The 21,869-nt window shown below is 43.2% G+C and overlaps 2 protein-coding genes across 2 annotated transcripts; both read left to right on the top strand.

The window, feature by feature from the left end:
• The first annotated feature begins 1,985 nt into the window (after positions 1 to 1,985).
• On the top strand, positions 1,986 to 6,785 carry cav2 (caveolin 2). Its single transcript, XM_041939141.1, has 3 exons — positions 1,986 to 2,245; positions 2,505 to 2,692; positions 4,549 to 6,785. Exons 1-3 carry the CDS (start codon positions 2,096 to 2,098, stop codon positions 4,697 to 4,699), a joined length of 489 nt encoding a protein of 162 aa, XP_041795075.1. The 5' UTR covers positions 1,986 to 2,095; the 3' UTR covers positions 4,700 to 6,785.
• A 3,144-nt stretch (positions 6,786 to 9,929) lies between these two features.
• On the top strand, positions 9,930 to 20,650 carry cav1 (caveolin 1). Its single transcript, XM_041939140.1, has 3 exons — positions 9,930 to 10,145; positions 11,095 to 11,262; positions 18,527 to 20,650. The coding sequence occupies exons 1-3, from the start codon at positions 10,110 to 10,112 to the stop codon at positions 18,866 to 18,868; spliced, it is 546 nt and encodes a 181-aa protein (XP_041795074.1). The 5' UTR covers positions 9,930 to 10,109; the 3' UTR covers positions 18,869 to 20,650.
• Positions 20,651 to 21,869: the final 1,219 nt, after the last annotated feature.

The raw sequence follows: 21,869 nt of genomic DNA, 5'->3' as shown, positions 1-21,869 counted from the left end.
CTCTGTTCTGCCTGCTGTGTTTCTGCTTCGCTGTCACTCACTCTCCTGGCCTACTTTTTTTGTGTGTGTGTGTGTCCATGCATCACGTCCAGGCCCTGGTGTCTAAACAAAAGAGGGTATTGTTTACATGTTGCCAGTCAATAAGCAGGACGTTGGACCTGCCACGTTAACAAATGAGATGCAAAGTGCAGCAGACTGCAGGCAGGTTGGCCTTTTAGTGAGAGAAACATCAGCCAGAGCTGAGCTGGAGGGACAAACTTGTGCTGGTTGAGTTAAACTCAGACTGAGCACCTGCAGTTTTTCTGTTATGTAATATCTGACAATCCAAGCTGAAAGAGGCCAAACTTTTTCTTGCATTCAGTTTGCTGATTGATGTGAATCAATAAAAATGTGATAGTAACTGACGTCCTTTACTTGTAGCATATTTTTGATTTTGATATTTTGTTACTGCAACCTGGCAGTTTGACAATCTGCCCTCTGAAAGCACCTCCTATTGTTTGTATTTGCAACCTTGGAGACAAGAGATGCATAAAAGAGTCCCAGAAACTACAAAAAATAATCCTCTCTGCAGACATTTATCCACACGTGGTGAAGACAAACCTTCCTGGAACACCACTTCATCATTTTTTCTTTGTCCATTTTGTTGTTGTTGTTTTTTTTTTAACTTGATTTCAGTCCTTGTTGATTGTGTTGCAAGTTAAAATACTTTCTGCAATCCTCCTTTTTCTTGCAGCACTTGTCAATAATTTGTGAAACTCTATCCCACAATTCCTTTAAAGGCAATTTACTCACATTGAATAGGAAATGAATAGTGTGGCTTTCACTGTCACACAAAAACTTACAGTAAATACAGTTCTTAGATAGTCTGCAGATATTTGAGTGTCATTTTGGAAGAATTTTTAATTTTATGCCACCACATTGAAAATGGAAATGTTGCACTTTAACTTACAACTGCAGCACTAAGTTCTGTTTTCAACATGATTGTAGAGTGTGAATTATCTCCATGATATAAACATTTCTTGATATTATGAATATAAAGAGTTTCAGAAGATGTAGATAGATGTTACATATATGCACATGATGAATGCACATGTACATAGGCCGACATTCAAGTGTATGCAGTAAATATACTGTTCGTTTTTATGCATACTTATATGCAAGCTCGATCACACACAGAGAGACTTTAAGACGACTGGACCCCTGCATCACATGTTTAATAAGAAGAGCAGCACCCCCAAACACACACACAACTGCATATTCTTCGTAAATATCGTAGAATTTCTTATGTTGACTAACATCCAAACATCCATGTTGCTGAGGGGTCATATGGTGTGGTCAAACCTCCATCATCAGAAATTAAATCCTCTCCATGTGCCCCCCCCCCCCCCCGGCTGCCTGAGGACAATGTCTTCCTGTTGTGATTCGTGTTTAGACATCTGAGGACCTGCAGTCATTCTATCAACGTCAGCAGGTGTGTCTTGAGCGCGAACCTCCGGAGAGCCATAAATCCACACTCACCAAAAACAGAATCTGTGGTAAATCAGCTCAACAGGTAGAACAGTGCGTTCAGCTACAGAACAATAACAAGCAGGGTTTTATAGTTACAAAGTGTGTGTGGGTAAACATGTGGGTGTTTCTTTCCAAAACACGCCGCCTGGGGCAGACTGATGTTCTCTGCACAATAATTCAAAAGTACAGGTGGTTACATTTTCCAAAACAGCACTTTTCATGTCAGAAAAAGAACAACTCCACTTCACTGACCACTTTTTAAAAGATGAGTGCCTCAGTGGTGAAAAGAAAAGAAAAAAGGCCTGCAGCTTCTGTTGTAATAATCACGCTTTATCACATGTTTGATGAGGCTGCTGTGTTCGGCTGGCTCTCCGTGGCTCATGACTGCAGGCCAGCGCGCTGCACAGTAGTGTCAGTCATCAGTGAGCCGGTGAAACGGTCTGAGGATGTGACTCTGAGCTTGTTGTGTCTCCTCGGCCCCACGCTGCGCTGCTTTCCATACGGGGCGGGGTGCCGATCAGTCCGGCGCAGAGCGCACCGCCACCAGCTGCTCTCCCCGCGCCGTCTGCCCGTCTCACCGTACAGCATGGGTCTGGAAAAGGAGAAATCGGACACCAGCATAATTATGGACGAAGATGAGTTCAACAGATCGATAGAACCCATTCTGTCGAAGAAGGGGAAGGTGTACGAAGCGGCGCCGGACCGAGATCCAAACGACATCAACGCGCACTTGAAGGTAAACTGTTCATTGTGCGGAATTACTCTTTGAAAGTGAAACTACACAAGCTGGCGGTTGTCGGGTTGAGTTATCTCCAGTTTCTGAGTAATGTAACCTCATTGTTTTCATGTAACACACTGTGAGACTGGTAATCTGCAGCGTGAATACCTGGAAGTCGCCGCCTGCGCGTCAATCCATCACCTCCACAGACCTTCCTGCTGTCACTGCTCATTATCTTCACAGCTCATTGTGTGCCGTGACTTGTGCGATCTGACAGGTTGGTTTTGAAGATGTCATCGCGGAGCCCATCTCCTCTCACAGCTTCGACCGAGTGTGGATCGGAAGCCACGCCGCCTTTGAGCTGGTCAAATTCATCTTTTACCGCCTGCTGACCACGCTGCTGGCCGTGCCCATGGCGTTCATCCTCGGCGTGGTCTTCGGGGTGCTCAGCTGCATCCACATCTGGTAGGAAGAAGTTGCTCTCAGTTTCCCTCGCAGGTTTCTGTTTGGTGCTTTTTCAGCCATATCTGGCAGTGACAAATGTTGTTTTTCCAGGAAACAGTACAGAAACATCACATTAGAGTGATCAGACATAAATAAGTACACATAAATACTCAAAAAAGTTCCAGTCAAACATTATATTGTAGTAATGCAAAAGGTATAAAGTGCTGCAAAATATCATAAAACTTATACAGAGTGCTTCAAACACACTACCTACAGTATTACAGTGATATAAAATCTTAAAATCTCTACTATTAAAGTATCATAATATGACTTGAAGCCTGTTTTTAGGAGCAAAAACACACTTTAAATGGTGCGAACATTACAGGACCCTTGTTTTCCTCGGGGGCCACCGCCTCTTGCCAGCATGCTTGTTCTGGCTCTTTAGAGGTTATTTTTAAAGTTAACGTCACGTAGTTTAACATCGAAGCATTTTGTCAGCGTTTTGTTTTTATACCTCTATTTGGATTATTACGTCATGCTTGTGGCAACTATACGGGCCTGCATCAAGTTAGACCAGGTGCCCCCAGGTTTGCATACGTTCTCAGCCGCAACCCAAAGAGTCCATTTATTAACACTTGATGAAACAACATTTATGCCCTGAAGTAAGCGCTCCATGGAAAGTTGGGAGGAATGTTCAGTCCCACTGGTAGTGGAAAAAAAAAAAAAAAAAAAAGACGCCCTATGCCCTTTGCTGGCATTCAGGCCTGTTTGCAGACCAGAGTGGCACATTCTTCAGATGCAGATAGAGAGCTGCAGAGTTACTTTCGCATGACCTTTCACCTCTAGGTGAGGTCACATGCTCTGGATGATTCCTTCAGTTGTTTGAAGGAGGAAGTCACCGCAGGTATTCATTAATAGAGGACCGAGGGGTGACGCAGAGCGGGTCAATACTTGTGGAATGTCAGGAAGGGAGATCGCGCAGAGGGGTGCTGCTTCAAAGGGGAACACAGCGTTCACAACACCTTCATTTTAATGGAGTGAAGTGAGAGAAGCAGAACAATGCAGGTCTTTATAGAAAACAGATGCAAAGCACCTTGCAGATAAGACAATAACAGTAGCTGATGAGATGACGCAAATATCAGACGTTCATTTAGAACATGGTTATAGAATAACATGTCAAATACATATCAAAGCTCCACATAAACTGGGCTGGACAAAGTCTCATAAATTAGAGTAAATGCATCAAAACAGGAACATGCAAATCTGGGTTATGCCTTTGTTAATGAGTTTAATGTTTAACTGTTTTAAGACGTTGTGCAGAGACACTGGAAGCATCAACACAGATGCCCAACAGGCCAAACAAGGAGCGAAATCACAGCATCCTGAAAATAGATGCTATACAGAAACTTAATTCAGTGTCCCTGCAGTGACAATGGAAGAAATAAAATCTGTTCTTTAGTCATTTTAGAGCCGCAGATCATGCACACCTTCACGTTGCTGGTTTGGACACCAGGATGGAGAGTTTGTTGCAATTTCTGGAGCGAACTATGTAGATCAGCAGCATCTTTGAGCAACATTTTCGAGGATACGGGTTAATAAATGTTGAGGAAAGTCGTCCTGTAGGTCAGCTCGTTTGCTCAGGTGAAAGCAACACCTTTTGGGCACAGATAGCACTTAATAAAACCTGCAAATCTGAGCCTTGGTCCTCCTCCCAGAGATGGAATTGGGAGTCAGACAGGCATTTGAATGACATACTTTTTGTAAGCTATGCAATGGAAATGTTTGAGGAACAGCTTAATGCACGTGTCATTTATTGCATGTTCTGAAAGCGTCATTTCTCAGCATCTGATGTGACCTTCTGACCTTTGTTCTTCCAGGCTGGTGATGCCGGTGATCCAGTGCTTCTTGATGCTCCTACCGTCAGTGCAGGTGGTGTGGAGGAGTCTGACAGACATGTTCGTAACTCCGCTCTTCCACAGCATGGGAAAGGTCCTGTCCTCCATTCAAGTGAAGACCACCGAGAACTGAAGCGGACGCCTCTCTGTCCCTGTGGGGAGACAAACGCAGGACAGATTACAGTCAAAGAAAAAGGGTGAATGATGCTTTAGTGGAATACATGAGCTCTTTATAAAGTAAAATACAAAATGCTGAAGAGTCCTGCACAAAGGGCTCATAATTATCGATTCACGCGACTATACAAGAACACACTGGGTTTAGTGATTTGATGATTTGCATGGAAAAGACAAAGCCAGGCTAAATTTGGTGAAAAAGTTACATTTGTGTAGACATCTATGTATGTTACATAGAGTAAATTAATATATTTCAGTGCTTAGTTTGGACCTGAGACAAATAGAAATCACTCATTAAATGCTGTTAAAACAACAGTTAAATCTGACTGAGAAATGTTCACCTTTAAACCAAATTTATCCCAGTTTTATGTTGTTTAACCTGCAAATCAACAAATTAATTGACACACATGATCATTTATGATTTATTAGTCTCATCACTAAATAGTTTTGATACTACAGTATTTGGGATTTTATGAAAAGCTCATGTGCGCCACAGAAAATGGAGTTGTTTTGCAGATTGTGACCAAAAAAAAAAAAAATTCTTGTCATTCCATTTTACTTTGTGGCTGAGAGGATCAGCTGGAGGAGTGTAAAGCTGTTGTCAAGGCAAACATGCTGTTGACTTTGCTGAGAGATGTAATATTTCTGCTTTTTTATATATTGTATATATTGCAAATAATTCAGCTGGAATCAGAGTCGATATCTGGGAGAGCTTCAGACGCTAAGATGCAGCTTGTTGCACATTTTCATGCTTACTGTAACTGCTGTGTTGATTTCACGGTGCGTTGCCAATAACAGTGGACATTTGCTTTTAAGTGAACTGAAGTTATACGCAGTAGATTTGCTTTAACGTGTTACTGAACTATGTCAAAAAAAACAGGACTGGATATCATCCGAGAGGCTTTCTAATTTATTATTTATGCAGCAACCAACTCTTGGTTGGCGAACACTTGACATTTGCAGCATCTGACCTAAGAGGACTTCACTAAAAACAGCGTGTCGAAGGCGAAGCACATTTCCTACTGTGTTAGGACGACGCCGCAGTTGAGCTGAGACTCCGGTACATGCGTATTTAATCTAGAGGCGCTTAGTGTTTGTTACAGCACTGCTAATCTGCAGACTGCATTTTGTCTGCACTGTTTGTTTGCAGTGGAATTGATAAAGTTGAGTTTTAGGTACAAGCATGCACAATCTAAAATTTAGAAATCAATGTGATGCACAATTTTATGGGCTCTGGTAAATGAGAGCAAACAGCTGACCGTTTCACATCCAGCAGACACGGAGCAACGTTTTTACACCTGAGAAAAACATCTGGCTGTTTACAGCAGTATTAAAAGCTAGTTGCTAACTACGACTGCAGTTTTGCAAACAGCAGTTGTTGCTAAAAAATATATTGATTAGTGAAGCACTACTGGTTAAAGGCTATAAACAAACTGTCATTGTAAAGTGCTCCTCCAACATTAGGTGGACAAATCGAATTAATTTCATGAAGTAAAGATTAAATGATCACTGTGCTAAAATACAAATTATCAATCTTATAAACCTGTTGAAAGTGGGATTATTCGACAGCTCCACCTTTTTAACTCAACATTGCACTGCCAGCTAGAAAGCTAACCCGGTGAGCGTCTGAACCAGAGCTCGCCACAGGTTTGGCCTCAGACAACGATGCTGTATGACGTGATGTGTTGTTGCCAGCTGACAGCTGAAGGCCGGCGGCCCTCTCAGAGCTTCTTTTATTCCTTTCACTGATGTTAGACTGCTGACGAGCTGCCACGCTTGTGTTTAGTTTTTCAACTCAGTTCAAGGTAGGGTTGTGCAATAGTGGAAGACACAGGTGTGTGGCTGAAGCGCTTTCTCTCTGCAGAAATACAGCGTGCAGCACTAACCGACCCCAGCTCAGCCCAGCTAATCTTCAAACGTTACACATCCTCACTTCACATGCATCCGCTAATAAAAAAAATACTACTTTTATCATCTATCATCTCTTACTGTTCCTGAACTTTCGAGTTCTTTGTGACCAAAATAAAGACATTTTTTTTCCTCCAGGCCGTTTTTTCTGTGTGTGGTTTCTTCCTCTGTCACAAGAGATGAGTGTGGTTGGGATATGCAGCTGAGTGCCAGAGACGTCTCATAAATCACTCCACTGAGGTTGCATAAGACACTTTCCTGTACAGAGATGAGCTGTGGGTCCATGGAACATGACCTGAGGCTTCGCTGTTGGACCTGCAGGCCTGCACAGCATTTCTACCTGTTACACCTCTCTGCACAGCGTGTTCACTCAACACGAGGGTTGTGTGTATTTCTCTAAGCTTGTGATGCTCCACGCGTCACAGTGCTGTGATACTACTACCGCTGATAGTACTGCATCTATGACGCTGCTGCAGTGTCCTCCAGCACTGCTGCTGCTGTACGTTGTACCACAGTCACTGCTTTGTGAACACTATCCAGCTGTTACAACTACTGTCACCACTGTTGCTCCAGCTGTTGCTGCTGCTGCTATTAATAGTGTCTATACAGTTTTACTGCTGTAGTAATGTTATTTTGCAGCTACCACTCCGGCTGTGGTTATATAAGGAGAATGGCTACTTCTTGCTTGAACAAAGTGCAGGACTGTGACAGGGTTCGTGTCTAGACTCTGTGGTCAGGTTCAGGCAACAAATGCACTTTGGTTAATGTTAGACAAAGATCATAATTTCAGTTCAATGTGATTAAAACGATGTCTGAAGTCGCTTTATAGAATTCACTCAAGCTACGTTTTTCATTCTAATTATCAAGATGCTTTAGTTGCTCAAGTTATCTTATTCATGTGGTGTCGAGTCTGTTTTTTGTTTTCTAGAACAGACCGACATGGCATACATTCGATGTCCGCCTGTATTTAAACATGTCTACTGAGATATGTGGACATGTTTCTGTCTGTACATGTCTATATTCTGTATATCTCTGTGTATGCATGTTTGTGTGTGCATATATTTGGATATTTTTTGGGTGTCTGGAGTATGTGTGCTTTAATGTTTGAGTATATATTTTCTGAAAATGTTATAAATAAAGTTTGGAAGGAAACACTAATGCTGTAGTCCCTAAGAGAGGGACTGCCTATTTTGGTGGAAAACAAATGAAATAAATACTGATACGTTCATCGTCAGCGTTTTTACGACTTTACAGGTAATTAACAATTTTTCCCCATTATGTTAATTGAAAACTTAATTCGGTCAGCATTAGTTTTCCCTCAAAGTTGTACATATACATGATGTCTAGGAGACAGGGCTCTCAACTGGCTGCAACTAAGTTAGATAAGTCGGTTCCAGTCTGAGCCTTTATCCTGCTGTACAGACTCATTATCAAGCCTTTAAAGGTGAATTTATGTCACTCTCGAGCGATTAGTTTGTTTTGAGCCTTCATCACTGTTTCAAGGTCAGAGAGGTCATCCAGATGTTGAGTGTTCACTGTGATCACCCTGCAGGCTGACCACCGGCACTGAGACAGAATCAGCTGTTTAACGACCTGCTCTGTATCTGCTCTGGCTGACACATCTCCATCATTAACCAGACTCAGTGTAAAAGTTCCCACAGATCCTGTTCTGCTATGGTAAACCCTAATTCACTCGTTATACAGCGATGTTGTGTTGGTGGAGGAGAAGTCAAATGTTAACGGCACTCTTTGCATCCTGGAGCCTGAAAGCTCACTTGGTGTCGAGTGAACTTTGATGTTAAATGATAATATTTGCTATTTCTCTGTTGTTCATATAGTTCAAATATACATATTCCAATATTTCTCATACTGTAGAGCTGTTTTCAGATACAGAATGACTCATTATATGTGGACCTGCTGATGTAGCATCATCTGTGAGTCTACAGCAGCATAACATCTTTATCTGAAACAGGTTTACATTTGGATTTCTTTTGATCTGTGTTCAGTGCCACACCCAGCGCAGCAGAGCATCTTTCCAGAGCAGGTGTCACACCGGCTGCATCAAAACCAGCAGAATCAGTGATGTCAAACCGAAGGCAAACTGGTTCACAAAGACGCTGAGGTGGTAAGTTAACAGGCAGAGTGCTGACAACTTCAAACGAGGACTGTCAGAGCAACAGGAAAGGAAAAACAGAGCTGTAGTAAGGCACCATCATCACATGTGGAGATTTCTCATGATGGAAAATCTCACTTTCAGTTAATACACCTTAACATAATCAGTCAACAATTAGCTTTATTAATTGTTAATTAATTTACTAGACTTTATACATACTAGAATGCTGTTCCATACTTCTTTCTCATACTTCTAGACTTACATTTACTAGTGTTGAGGTTAGTTATAAGCCATTAATAAGAACAAGTTGGGGTTTGCACGTTATTAAAAATCCCTTTAATAGATATTCACACCTCCCATCTTATGCTGACATTCACAGCTGCAAGTTTAATGGATTATTTTTATTATTTTAGCAACCAGCGACCAAATCTGAATGCTGCTCTGAAAGAAACACACATCTGAAGGCTAAAAGATGTGGAAACAAGCTGTTATCGAGTGCCAGCTTCTCTTGTTTCAGTATCCATCCCATCATACACACCCAAACATTGCTCCTGTCATGACTTCATGCAGAGAACAGCTGAGTGTGCCAGCTGGTGTCACTCCAAGGTGAGCTGATGCAAGAATGCAACCAAACCAGAGTGACCAGCATGGCTTCCGAGCTTCGTCAAGCTGACAGCAGGAGCGTCAAATCACCAAATTCTGGTTCAAAGCTCCACATATTCATGTATTTTCTGAGGATGGACGAAGCAAGTGTTGACAGACAGGGTTGTGTATATGCTCAAAGAGCAGAGTGAATTCTGAAAAATCCTGTAATTTTCTTTTTATTAATTTCTTTTTCCAGTATATGTTTCTTGGTCTCCTCTGCTGCTCTTCTTTCCCTCTTCCATAACCACTGGATTTGGTTTCCCTGAGGCTCAGGTATGGCAGATATCCACACCTTGCCATTCCCAATTAACGCCTACATTTCACTGCACAAAAAGGTTATTATGCACAGCCCTGAGCCCCGAATAAAGTAATTCCACTCCAATTACAACACCCCTTTAGTATGAGATCAAGTCAGTCTCTCCTCCTGCCGGGCACGTTAACGGTGGCTCTCCTCCCTGCTCACAGGTGACTCCCGGGCTGCAAAGACGCGCTCTGCGGGATCCGAGGAAACACCGGAGGTTTCCCTCACGACTCCGGCATTTAATTCTCGTCACGTTCACGAAAAGGGCAGGCATTAGATCACTACACAGGTCCCTGAGAAGAGCCCCAGTCCTCTCAGTTTGTCTCCACGCCTCCCATTCGGCTTCCTATACTGTCTTCTTGTCTGTTTCACCGCGCTAATCCTTTCCAATTTGAGGACAGCATGACAGGAGGACTGAAGGACGGCGAACCAGAAGAGGTACAGTATGGCTCTCATTAACAGCTGACACTGTTTGTAGTTAAAAGTTTTTAGCTGACACGGAGTATTTTTCATCAAGGAGCGGATTATTCTCGCTTATAATTTGCATTCATAAAGGAAATTTGGTTGTTTTTTTCTGACTCCAGAGCGCTGTGTTTCGATCGTTGCACTTTTTTCTGGCACCTCGTCATGAACGCTTCTCCCGCACGCGCACAGGGAATGTGACACACCATTGAGTGTACATTAGTGTGTGAGTGTGAGATTTTTCCAGCTAAAACCTTTATTAACATTACCGATTGTTGTTTTTACGCATCAAAGGGTCACACTTTTGTGCGTAAAGGCGCACAGGAGAGGAAGTTTTTCAAACATCAGATGCCAGCCTAAAACCATGCACATGCTTTAACACTTCCTAACGAAGCCATACGATTTTTAGTGTAAATGAGAATGTGCTTGAAAGATTCACGGGCAGTGTACGGTCGTGGAGACCAAAGGGGTATTTACGCACACGTTTTTAAAGCCAGCTATGTTTTTACGTACTTTACTTTGTCCATATATTCACGTACATGGCCAAGTCAAATTACAAACACAGATGATAACTCGTGTTTGTTTAAGAATATCCTAACTATATTAAGAAAAGGCCAAAGAGATATGTATTTAACAGTTGGAATGTGCGTTTTTGCGCATATCTGAAAATGTTGCCATGGTCACGAGTACATGTTGAATCAACTGTATGTCAGGTCAGGGCGTTAGGTTTCTGTCCGGGTGGTGAGGACCCCTTGCGGCTGGATCGAGGGGTGTGGTGCTTTACTTTCTATTCATTTAAACCCATCCCTGTTAGTGGGGCAGGCTGGTAACGCGCAGCTCCAGTCGCTCTCACTCTCAGCGCGCTGCACACTATCCCTCCTCCTCTTCACTCTCTTCTTTCTCTGCCTCCTCTGGATCCTGACAGGAGTTTCTGCATTCGCCGTTCATCCGAAAACAAGGGAACATATACAAACCTAACAACAAAGACATGGACAACGACAGTCTGAACGAGAAGACGATGGAGGACGTCCACACCAAAGAGATCGACCTGGTCAACCGGGACCCGAAGCGCATAAACGACGACGTTGTCAAGGTGAGTCAAACCTGAAGGGCTGTTAACTTTTGAGCCTTATTTTGGGGGTTAAACGTGCAGCTGTTGTTTGCGTTCCTTTTTATTTTGATGGCAACTTCACCAGAGTACCTGTTGCACAGTTTGCGCTTTACCTCTCCTCTGTGGAGCCACCTGAAAATCTCTGAAAACTGAAATAAACGTTGGAAAACTGTGCCGAGGGGCAGGAGCTGTCAGATTGGTGTGGTGTGGATGCGCGCGTCAGAGGCGCACGGTAGTTCTTTTGCGCACTGCATTGCGCGCTGTGGTTCCAGCAGGGTTCCCCCTCAGTGACTTTCCCCTATTAGGAAGAAGCTTTGCAGAGGTACTTCAGTTCATTAATGTGACACAATGGCAAGCTGTCCACATGTGTAAATATCTGCGCGTCCGCACAAGCAGCGGGTTTAGACATCCTCGCTCCCCACAGAGGAAACATTACGAATTTCCTGTTGTTGGAACACACATTTCCCACACTCCTTGTTGCACACGCCTTGCTGTTTGGAAAGTAGAATTCTTTCCATAAGAGAGCAGCCTTGCCGCATAAATGGCGAGCGTTTATTTTGTTAAAAGGAGTTAGCAGGGGGAAAGGGCTTGTAGCAGCAGAGGAGTGCCGCGCTGGAAGCCACCTGACGCGTCTGCATGGTAGCGGGGAGCAGCAGCTGTCTGAGCCCGGCCGCCCTGCCTCCAGCTGGGGCCGTTTTTTTCAAAAGAGTGGGGTCAAACGGCTCGCTGCGCGGGACAGGAGGGGTCAGCTCTTTGAAATGCCTGAACTCTGCCTTGTTAAAACAGGGAAACACCCAAGGAGCTGGTTAAGCTGAGGGGATATCCCTCACCACTCCCCATCTCTCCTCCCTTCTTTCCTACCATTCAAGTCCACTCTTCCCTTCCCTCCCCGCCTCCCTCCTCCCTGCATGCCTGTAGTTGCGTCAGAGGAGCAAATGTCCATGTGTTGCTTTTTATTGGCTTGTGTCAGATTCCAAATGATAACTGACAGTCTGATGCTATTGATTTTGTTCACTGGAAAGATTACCCTTAATGGTAGCACTAGATGTAGTTTTCTCACTGTTTGGTGATTCTGTGAATGCATTCAGTGAGGCTTCATTGGCGTTTGGATCAAACATGTTGCCAACATAAAAGCATAAACTTCTTACATTAAAATTGTGATATGTATACATGAAATAGGAAATCTTCAGAATGAGAAGAAAAGCATGTGTGAGATCATGCTTGCACGCCACGTGTGAGTTTTAATAGGTGAAATAATGTCATTTTTCCCCATGTGACATGCTGCTTCACTTGTGTTAATATGTGAAAAGGGTTTCTCGTGTGATAAATTAGGTTTTGCTTTTAAGCGAAGGAAAGAAGGTGGTTTACTGGAGTATGGAAAACCCAGTGCTACATAGATAGCTGCTGATGAACAGCAGGTTTACGTCCCTCTTCCAGATCTGTCACGAAAGCGAGTTTGATTTTCATTTGAAGAGAAGCAGAGACTGAAATCTTCATTTCATCTTTTTTTTTTTAATCTTTTGGGCGTTCTATAATAAAATGAAGTTCAGCCTCTGCTTTCTCCGTTTCCTGCCTCCACTTCTTCCACCCCTCACTGATTTCTCTCCCTCCCAAGTCTCCTCCATTGTGACAGTGAGTCAGAGTCTCCTTGCAGACTCAGAATAGAACGCATTTTTACGATTGCCCCCCCTCCAATCAACTCAGCAGACACTGTTGAATTTATCTGAAATCACATGAGTCTACACTGTAAAAAGTTCAACCGCTGTAAGGAACAGTGACCAGTGGTGGAAAGTATCTAAGTACATTTACTCAAGTACTGTAGTACAGCTCTGAGGTACTTTTACTGAAGTTTAGTTTAGTACACTGCTCAAATCCCAGCGTTTAAAGTAAAATGAGCATATAAAATACGGTACATTCTTATACTCGCCACCAGGGAGTATGAGTAGTAATACTTTAAATGAGCTGCACCTCAGCCAGCTACAACATTTAAATGCTTTGATCATAATGCATCACAAATGCTAGCACAGTGTTATCACACATAACAATCTAACACTGGAAGGGATACTTTGGATACTTTAAGTACATCTTTGGTATAATACTTTAACAGGAATTTTTAAATGGAGGGCTTTTACTCTTAATGGAGCAGGTTTGCGTTGTACTTTTGTTACTTTTATGTAAGCAAAGTCTCTAAATAACTGGAACAACAGACGAAATCCCTTCACACAGAATAAACTCAGATGATCCTATAGTTTTTATAGTGCACCATATACAGCAGCTCAGAGGTGCTTTGAGGCCAATGGAACAGTTCTGTGAAGTGGAAGCGTGTGTTTTGTGTGCCACAATGAAAAGCACAAGCAGGGAATCCCTTCCAGCAACCCCCATTCTGCAATCCACCGTGACCACACACGCCCCCATATATGGTGCTCACACGTAATGTGTGTGCTGTGCATGCACAGATGCATGCACACACACACACACACACTTTAATCATGTAATCAAAGGAACACAAGCTGTTCTCCTGTCTGCTGCAGCTGGCCTCAATAACCTTGCCACATCAAATACGTTCCATGACTGACATGCATGTGGAGTTCGCCCGGCGAAGAGAATTTCTGCCTCTGGAGAATTTGTGCGGCCTTATAAGGCAGAGAGGAGGGGTCAGCGGAGCAAAAATGCCCACACTGGAGACAGTTTTTTTAGAGGGAGCTGTGAGAAGTTTGAGCTCCGACAGCAGATCTAAAGTCCAGAAGGTCAAAGTGAAAGGAATGAAACACTCCCTCTGGGACGGCAAAGCCTATGATTGGTTGATTCTCGATCATACTTGGTCACCTCGTTCTGGGATGCTAGAAATCGTCGTTGTTGTGTGAGAATTTCGTACCTCCAGTTTCTGAGCTTTTATCACAACCAAACTCCTGTGTGAGCGAGATGTTGAGAGCTCATGAAACTCTTTCAAACTCAGTGCAGTGGGATTTGCTTTCATGCAAATGTCATGGAAATCTAACAAAATTCTGGATATGTCACCAAAATATATGCAAAAGAGGGACTGCATCACACAAAAAAAGCACCCAATAAACTTTTCTTTCACAGATTAAAATTGTTTAGATATTTCACAAGTAGTTATTACTAAAAGTTAAAAGTTGAAATTAAAGTTAAATAAATTTTTATAGAGGTTCTCAACTGAAGTGGTTTTGTGATATCAGGGAAATACATGGGATTCTGCTAAAAACATTTCGCTAACAGGCTAATGTGTTGAATTATTTTGCTAATTTGCATTCAGAGCATTATTACAAGATATATGATATTAACTTATGCCCCCTTCATTATTTTGTGAAGGTGATGTCTGAATCAAAAGTGCTTGTAATTAAACAGTTTTTTGTGTATTTTTAAGTAGTAGCATGAGCCTGCAGTCTGTGTCTGTTGGTCACATTCAGTAAATCCCTGCAGCCAATCATCCTAATCCCTCTCCTGAACCAAACCAAACACTTGCTCTGACTACCAAAGCCCTCAAACCAACAAAAGAGTCCATTACCGTGCTATACTCTGACCTTCTCCTCCAGAGGCCCACTTTGTCTATTCAAGCATAGTTGACAGCCTGAAGATAGAGCTCTGGAAATAGCACATCGCCTTATTTACTCAATAATACAGTTGCCTTGGCGACTGGTCACATGCTGACCCTGAGACTCCATTGTTTCATGTCAAACCTCGGATTGGGCCACAGAGGTCCACGCTTTTGACCCAGCATGTCTGTGGCTGCTGCAGTAAAAGTACAAGCTTTTCATGTTTTGAATGCTTTTTACACTGCTGACACTAATCTCTAGTCATTATTATTGAATTTCTTTATTTAATAACTGCTCAGTCTTGAGAACGCAGCCATAAATTGTGCCTGTGACAAAGTCTTCAGAGACCAGTGGGTTGATGTTTGTCCCTTTCTTGCTAAAACTGAAATACAACAATAGAAATTGTTGAACCTGAAGCTGATTATTTTTTATAGACCAGATACCAAAGTGACGAACCTCAGGTAGCTGTGGTGACTCATGTTGCAGACAGAAGAGTATTTATAAAGCTCAAACTGTGGAAAGAACCAGCTTCATGATGTAGAGTCAAAACTCTGCACCGTCCTGCTGCGGTTGTGTTTGTGCCTCTCTGCAGAAGGCCCTCATTTAGTCTCAATCAAAGTTCTGGAAACTGCAGCAGAGTGGGTCCACTTTAAAATTTGTAGCTGTGGAAAAATTAAATGGACGGCTCGCTGGTTTTGCGGTCGCAGTCGGATTTAGTATATTATAAGGCTGTAGTGAGCACCGCCAGTCGGTGCCGTGTGAAAGCCTTGATGCTGCAGCTCGGAGTAAAAGAGCTGGACTGAAGCTGCTGTTTCAAGACAGAAAAAATAACACTGTTGGAACATTTGAAGAGCAAAAACAACACATCCAGGACTGAAAAAACATGACAATTATTCTTACATAATGACTAACAGCATGAAATCAGGACCTAAGATGTGTTTTGTAGTCTGCACTGAATTGTGAGCTTCAGGGAATGATCTATGTGTTTTATTGATGATAGTATATTGTATATTCATCATGTGAGTTTGGGGTTATTAATGCATTGATTCTCGTTATATATGTCAGGTTAGAATATTCATACCACTTATGCAGGTTTTTTACATGTAGTTACAGGCCAAGTTAGGTCAGAAGATCAATGTTGCTTTCATATCTGTCCACTAGATGTTAAGCCGGAGCCAGGAGACAGTTAGCATATAGACTGGAAACAGCCAGCGTGCCTCTGCCTTACCTTCAGGCAGAGCCGCACTAGCTTTTTCCCCTTGTTTGAAGCCTTTATGCTACTGCAAGCTAAGCTAACTAGCAGACATGACAGTGGTCTCAACCTTCTCGTCTAATTTTGGGCAAGAAAGCATTAAAAGAGAGTTTTGCAGTCTTATTCCATTTGATGATAAATAACTGTGTTCAAACATGGATATATGGCGTTACAGAATAGAATTTGATTACAGTTTCCTGTTGTTTGAAGTCATTATCTCGAGCTTGTGTAAGTGGGCATCACGTCTTCCAGACAGTGGATGGTATCTCGGTTTGGAATGAAACACTTTTCCATCTCACATTCCGTGTGACACTGGATAATATCTGCATGACTTACTGATGTTGCAGCCATCAGTCCTCAGTAGCCCAACTGTTCTGTTCGACGGCACGCAGTCTCCAAGTAACTGTAAGATAAATATTGACTCTGCACTCGGAAGCCGGCGGAGAGGATGAGAGAGCGAGGGAGACTCTGCATTGTTTTCACAGTGAGCGAGTTGCCACTTTTCCCTCCATTCCTCAGGCCGGGCCACGCACACTTGCAGATATTGTCTCATTTAGAGGCCTGGGAGACGTGTTTACAGCAAGAAGAGGCACGATGTTCTTGCTCATCGTTAATGGGAGGTGGAGGAGGGGAACCGCCGTTCACCCGTCAATCAAACACTGTGGGCGGTATGGGATGTCTTCCTCTCTGGGTTTCCTGTCGACCAGCTTCTGTAGGTGGCGCTCTTTCTGTTGTTTTTCCAGTTGTAGTGACCACAGCTTCTGTTTATTCCGCAAAAACCAGAAAACTGAAGCACATCACATCCTGTGCACCACAGATTTTTTTTCTGATGAAGATGTAGCAGATGCAAAAGCCTGATATTAAAGAAAAAGATTGTATTCCACTACATTAAACAGTGGCATGGTGTCTTTAAGATATTAAGCAGACGAAGTCCTGACAATGTTTTATAGGCTACATCTGGTCCATCTGCAGCCATCATTTAACTTCAGAAGAGCTGAAACTTTCACTGTTTAGTTTGTCCATTTCCATCCAAATTTAGCCTCAGAGTGACATCTGTTTTATCTCTTTAGCCATTAGCATATTTTACACATGTAAGGCTTAAATTCCTGAATCTTAAGGCTCATCTTTCTGTCTTTCTGTCTGTGTCGTCGAGTTGGATGTTTTGAAGAAGCTCTGAAGACAAAAATCCCAGAGTTGGATTGCTGCTTTGCAGAATTCAAAGCAGATGCCAGAGATAGTGTGTGTAGCAATCAGTTTTTCGGGCGGGGCGGTTTGTTGGTGGTTAGACTGTGTACCAGTCACCGCCAGGGGAAGTGTAAATCTTGTCAGGATTCCTACCCTCCATCTTAGCAAACTGACATGCACAGTATTCAACGGGAAGTGAAGCAGCTGATTTATGTGGAAATAATGAGTTCAGATTTGAAGGATTATTGAGTTTATGTGATGGTTTCATTAGCAACATATCAGGGCTGTTGTGAAATGCTGCTGGCAGTGGATGGAGGCATTTGAGTCTTAATGATGAGTCTAATGTGAATGGATCTCTGTATTCTGGACCGTACAAGTCACTTTTAGTATGTGATGGTTGCTCGTTTTTTGTTTTCGCTTTCAATACTTTAAAGAAATTTTCTTACTGAGCTTCTGTGTAATTGATCATTGCACTTTCAGTTTAATATGACACTTTTTCCAGATACTCATCTAAGAGCTTCCTGCTGCCACCCACACTTGTTCTTGTTTTTTCCTGCTGAAAGCATTGAAAAATTATATTTAACCCGCGCGACACAAAATGAACTTAAAGCAGAGCACTGATCGGCTAATGCTTGCATCAGCTGATTGGCCCTCAGCTGTTTGCAGGTGTACAGCGCAGCCATTATAACCCGACATTTATCACTTTTACTCTGCCAATGTGCTCAGCTTTGTTTGCTGCTGCAGATCCTATGTTACGAAGCATACAAAAAGACAATACCATCATACACCAGCCACGGCCTATTCATCCCGATGCCTGCTGGCAAGCAATACAGAAGTATCCACTGCCTCTTCAGCTCGTCCTCTGCACAGCATTGCCATAAAGAGTTAATAACGAATAGTTTTTTCTTTTGTGTGTCGCATAAAAGGAACAAAGCTTGCATTTCATTGCACAACCCTGCGTCAACCCTGCTTTTTGTTTATAATGATGAATAAATTAACTTTGAACCTTGAGTAGGGATAGAGCATTGATCAGGGTGTCGGCTTACAAAGGATCCTTTTGGTTGGTTTTATCTTTTCTACTTGGTAATTAATGTTAGTCACAACTGTTCAATTCATTTCTCTCTTTCTTTTGCCTGATAGATGAAAGTCTGAATTAAGGTAACAACCAGGGGGGATCCAGATAAGCAGCAAACAGTGATCTATAATAAGTCTTTATGTCAACATTTTCTTATTCTTTCACCTCCTCCCTCCTCAGGTAGACTTTGAGGATGTGATCGCCGAGCCTGCAGGGACCTACAGCTTCGACGGCGTGTGGAAAGCCAGCTTCACCACCTTCACTGTCACCAAGTACTGGTGCTACAGGCTGCTGACGGCGCTGGTCGGCATCCCCCTGGCGCTGATCTGGGGAATCTTCTTCGCCATCCTGTCCTTCATACACATCTGGGCCGTGGTGCCGTGCGTCAAGAGCTACCTGATCGAGATCCACTGCGTCAGCCGTGTCTATTCCATCTGCGTGCACACCTTCTGCGACCCGCTGTTCGAGGCCATGGGCAAGTGCTTTAGCAGCATCCGAATCCGCATGACCAAGGAGGTGTAGCATCCACGGAGGGGAGGAGGAGGATTAACGGAAAGAGGGGAGGGAGGACGGGAGGGCTGGAGCCACACAGATGGAGGGAAAAGTCAGAACAGAAGAGAAGAAGAAAAAAATAGACCTCTGGAAAATGAGAAGTGAGACTTTTCCAGATCGAGTGAAGGGGCGTGGTCACATGGCACCTGACCCCGCCTTTTTCCATTGGCTGCTTTTTCTCTCCAGTGTTGGTGTAACCAAACGGGTGGGCACAGGAAATCAAAGGGTCATTCTCCGGGGTTTTTGCTGTTGTTTTGTTTGTGTTCTCTGTTTTTTTTTAATCTTTGCTGTTAACTTTGTCAAGCTCCATATCTGTTTCCTGTTAGCTTTACCACACAATGTCAATTCCTTCCATTCTGTGGAGAGCTTATCACTTTGATTGACTCATGTGAAGAGGGGATGTCAGGGTGTATCACTGTCTTCTCTCGTGCTTATTTGTGTTTGTTTTTTGGAGCCGTTGGGCAGGGCAGGATGGTGGGATGTTGGGGGGTTGGGAAGGTCAAAGCGGAGAGAAAGAGTGAGCGCTGCCAAATTCTGTCTGACTCAGCAAAAGCAAAACAACTGCACGGACCGAACAGCACAGCAACACGCCGCTCTCTGCCCCCCCGTGACCTCCAACCCGCCAAAACCAACCACCCACCCCCACCCCCCCCTTCACCGGCTTTCCAGCAGTCTCACACACTGAACCTGCCCTCGTTCCTGCATGCATCTGCGTCGCCTTGCCAGCAACTCGCCGTCCGCCACCGCCACGCCTGCCGCACAGCCCCGCGATGCAGAAACAGTGCATCTCGGCTCACTCGCTCTGCGCACCAGCTTCCTACTTCACCTCCACCTTCGTCGTCATTATCCTCATTATGACATGAGAGTGTGACAGAGAATGTTAGCATTTGAATCTTATATGAACATTTGGTTTTCTGAACAGTTTTGCCCTTTTTTCAATTTTCAGTGAAGCTCAGTGCTTTTAAATGCATCACAGTTCCATGAATGCTTTTTTTTTTCTACACTATGAAAATGAAGAACTTTAAGGGGTCCATTGTTTTAATATCCTGTATGTACTGTATGGGGTTTTTATACAAAAAAAAAAATGAGACTTTTCAGGCTATGGCCTCAATCCAGTGCACTAACTATGGCTAAGTATCGTTAGTGAAGAGCACATGAAGATCTCCTTCCTATATTGCAAAGGTAGTAGAATACTCACAGTTACTTTTCTACACTTAGGATGTGTAGTTACAAGCTTGTGTGGAGATTTTCCATACGCACTGTGGTACTTACACAGGTTAATGCATTGGAATTGGACAATGTGAGGTGGAATGTGTGATTTTTAAATGCATTTTTATTTGTTAGCTGGTCATAACTTTGCACCCTACCCCTTTTTTGTCTTCTTTTTCTTTTAACTCTCCCTTATTAATTTGTTCTGCTTCCCTGCTTCCTGACTGTAGAGATGATGCTGAAAAGCATCAGACTGATGCCCCCCCCACCCCAGAGGTGGGTGAGGGGAGAGATGGTTTGGTGGGGTTTCTGGGATGGGCTGGGGGATTATGTTTTATTGAGACATTAAGCTCACTTTGACTCCGTCACCTTCAGTCTACCTGCTGTCTTCTCACAGGGACGATAATATCATAGCACCTGATCTTTGAATTGAGTGTTTTTAAGCTCCAAAGGTGATATTTTTATAAGAAAAAATGTTTTTTTCTCCTCCCTTGCTTTTACTGTACAATCACGCTGTGCACATTAAAATTTAATATAATCCAGTGTGCATTTGTTTGTTTCTTTATCTACAGTTTATGTACCAGGATGGATAAAGCGATCACGAGCATGTGCCTCTGCATAAAAGTCAGATTTGAACAGTAGATTTTCTGTTCTTTTTTCTTGTGATATTGAGTCATAGCAAATCTAATTGTGCAGCGATTCACAGCAGATACATGGTGACTGGTTTCATTCATCTGTACTGCAGGAACCAGCCAGCTGAAGCAAAGCTTTTCATGGAAAATATACATAAGAATGAAGCCGGAGCAGCTGAAAAATAATTTCCAACAGCGGTGCCCTCCGAACCCTCTGTAGTATTTGAATCCGAGTCTGTGTCAGCAAGGCCTCATGCCTGTAGTGCTGCTCACAGGCTTGTTTTTCCAAGCCTGGCACAACATTTCCATGGTTACTCGAGAAACAAATAAAAGCGCTGGGCAATGCTCATGAGACTGGAGTCAAGTCTCTTGACCGTATTCAAGTTAATTTACACCAAAAGCAGCCACATAATTATCCAGCCTGAGGCAAGCCTGGATTCTTAGTGTAAGCTATATTGTTCAACGGCAAGATGTTGAGAATGAAGTCAGGTCGACTTCACAGTGCTTCATTGTTTTAATCTTATGAGGGTGATTTTCAAGGATGCAATGGGTACAATAGAATGCTGCCTCCAGGTTTTTGTCTCAGTTTATGGAGCAATAACTGGTTGCAGCCAAGCACGAGTACGTGCCTCTCATGTATTAACATGCAGTACAGTTACAGAGCTACATTAAATTGCCAAAAGTATGTGGACAGCCAAAAGTTACTCATGTGTGATTGTTGAATATTTTCAAAAGTCGTGTGCATAAATCTGCTTTTATAACAGCTTCACTCAACTGGTTTCAGTCTCTCCACCAGATTTTGCAACCAGACTGCAGAGATTTGCTCCCACCCGGCTGTGGTGTTAGGCGATAAGGTCTGGTTCATATTCACTCTCCCGGTCCGACCCAAAGGTGATGAATGGGCCTGAGGTCGGGGCTCAGTGAAGGCCAGTCAAGTTCTTCCACAGCAAACTGGGAACATCATTTTTTTATGAACCTGAAACTCTGGTTCTCAACCTGAGAGTCCTGACCCCCCACTAGGGGTCGCCAAAGCTTTACAGGAGGTCAAAAGTTTTTGATTTTCTCAGTTTCAAGTGGTGTAATAAACCAGAGCCTTCACCCTCTGCTAAAGAACTTCATGCTGCTTTCAA

The sequence above is a fragment of the Chelmon rostratus genome, chromosome 6 (genome assembly GCF_017976325.1).
Source record: "Chelmon rostratus isolate fCheRos1 chromosome 6, fCheRos1.pri, whole genome shotgun sequence".
Lineage (NCBI taxonomy): Eukaryota > Metazoa > Chordata > Actinopteri > Chaetodontiformes > Chaetodontidae > Chelmon > Chelmon rostratus.
The sequence above is the reverse complement of the archived record's forward strand: the minus strand, read 5'-3'. Positions and strand labels throughout refer to the sequence as shown.

What these genes read in the sequence shown, in the direction of transcription:
- cav2 (XM_041939141.1), top strand. Translation starts at nt 2,096, where the DNA reads ATGGGTCTGGAAAAGGAGAAATCGGACACCAGCATAATTATGGACGAA. An exon ending in ACATCAACGCGCACTTGAAG is followed by an intron (nt 2,246 to 2,504) that starts GTAAACTGTTCA and finishes GCGATCTGACAG; the next exon opens with GTTGGTTTTGAAGATGTCAT. An exon ending in CTCAGCTGCATCCACATCTG is followed by an intron (nt 2,693 to 4,548) that starts GTAGGAAGAAGT and finishes TTGTTCTTCCAG; the next exon opens with GCTGGTGATGCCGGTGATCC.
- cav1 (XM_041939140.1), top strand. Translation starts at nt 10,110, where the DNA reads ATGACAGGAGGACTGAAGGACGGCGAACCAGAAGAG. An exon ending in AGGACGGCGAACCAGAAGAG is followed by an intron (nt 10,146 to 11,094) that starts GTACAGTATGGC and finishes GGATCCTGACAG; the next exon opens with GAGTTTCTGCATTCGCCGTT. An exon ending in TAAACGACGACGTTGTCAAG is followed by an intron (nt 11,263 to 18,526) that starts GTGAGTCAAACC and finishes CTCCCTCCTCAG; the next exon opens with GTAGACTTTGAGGATGTGAT.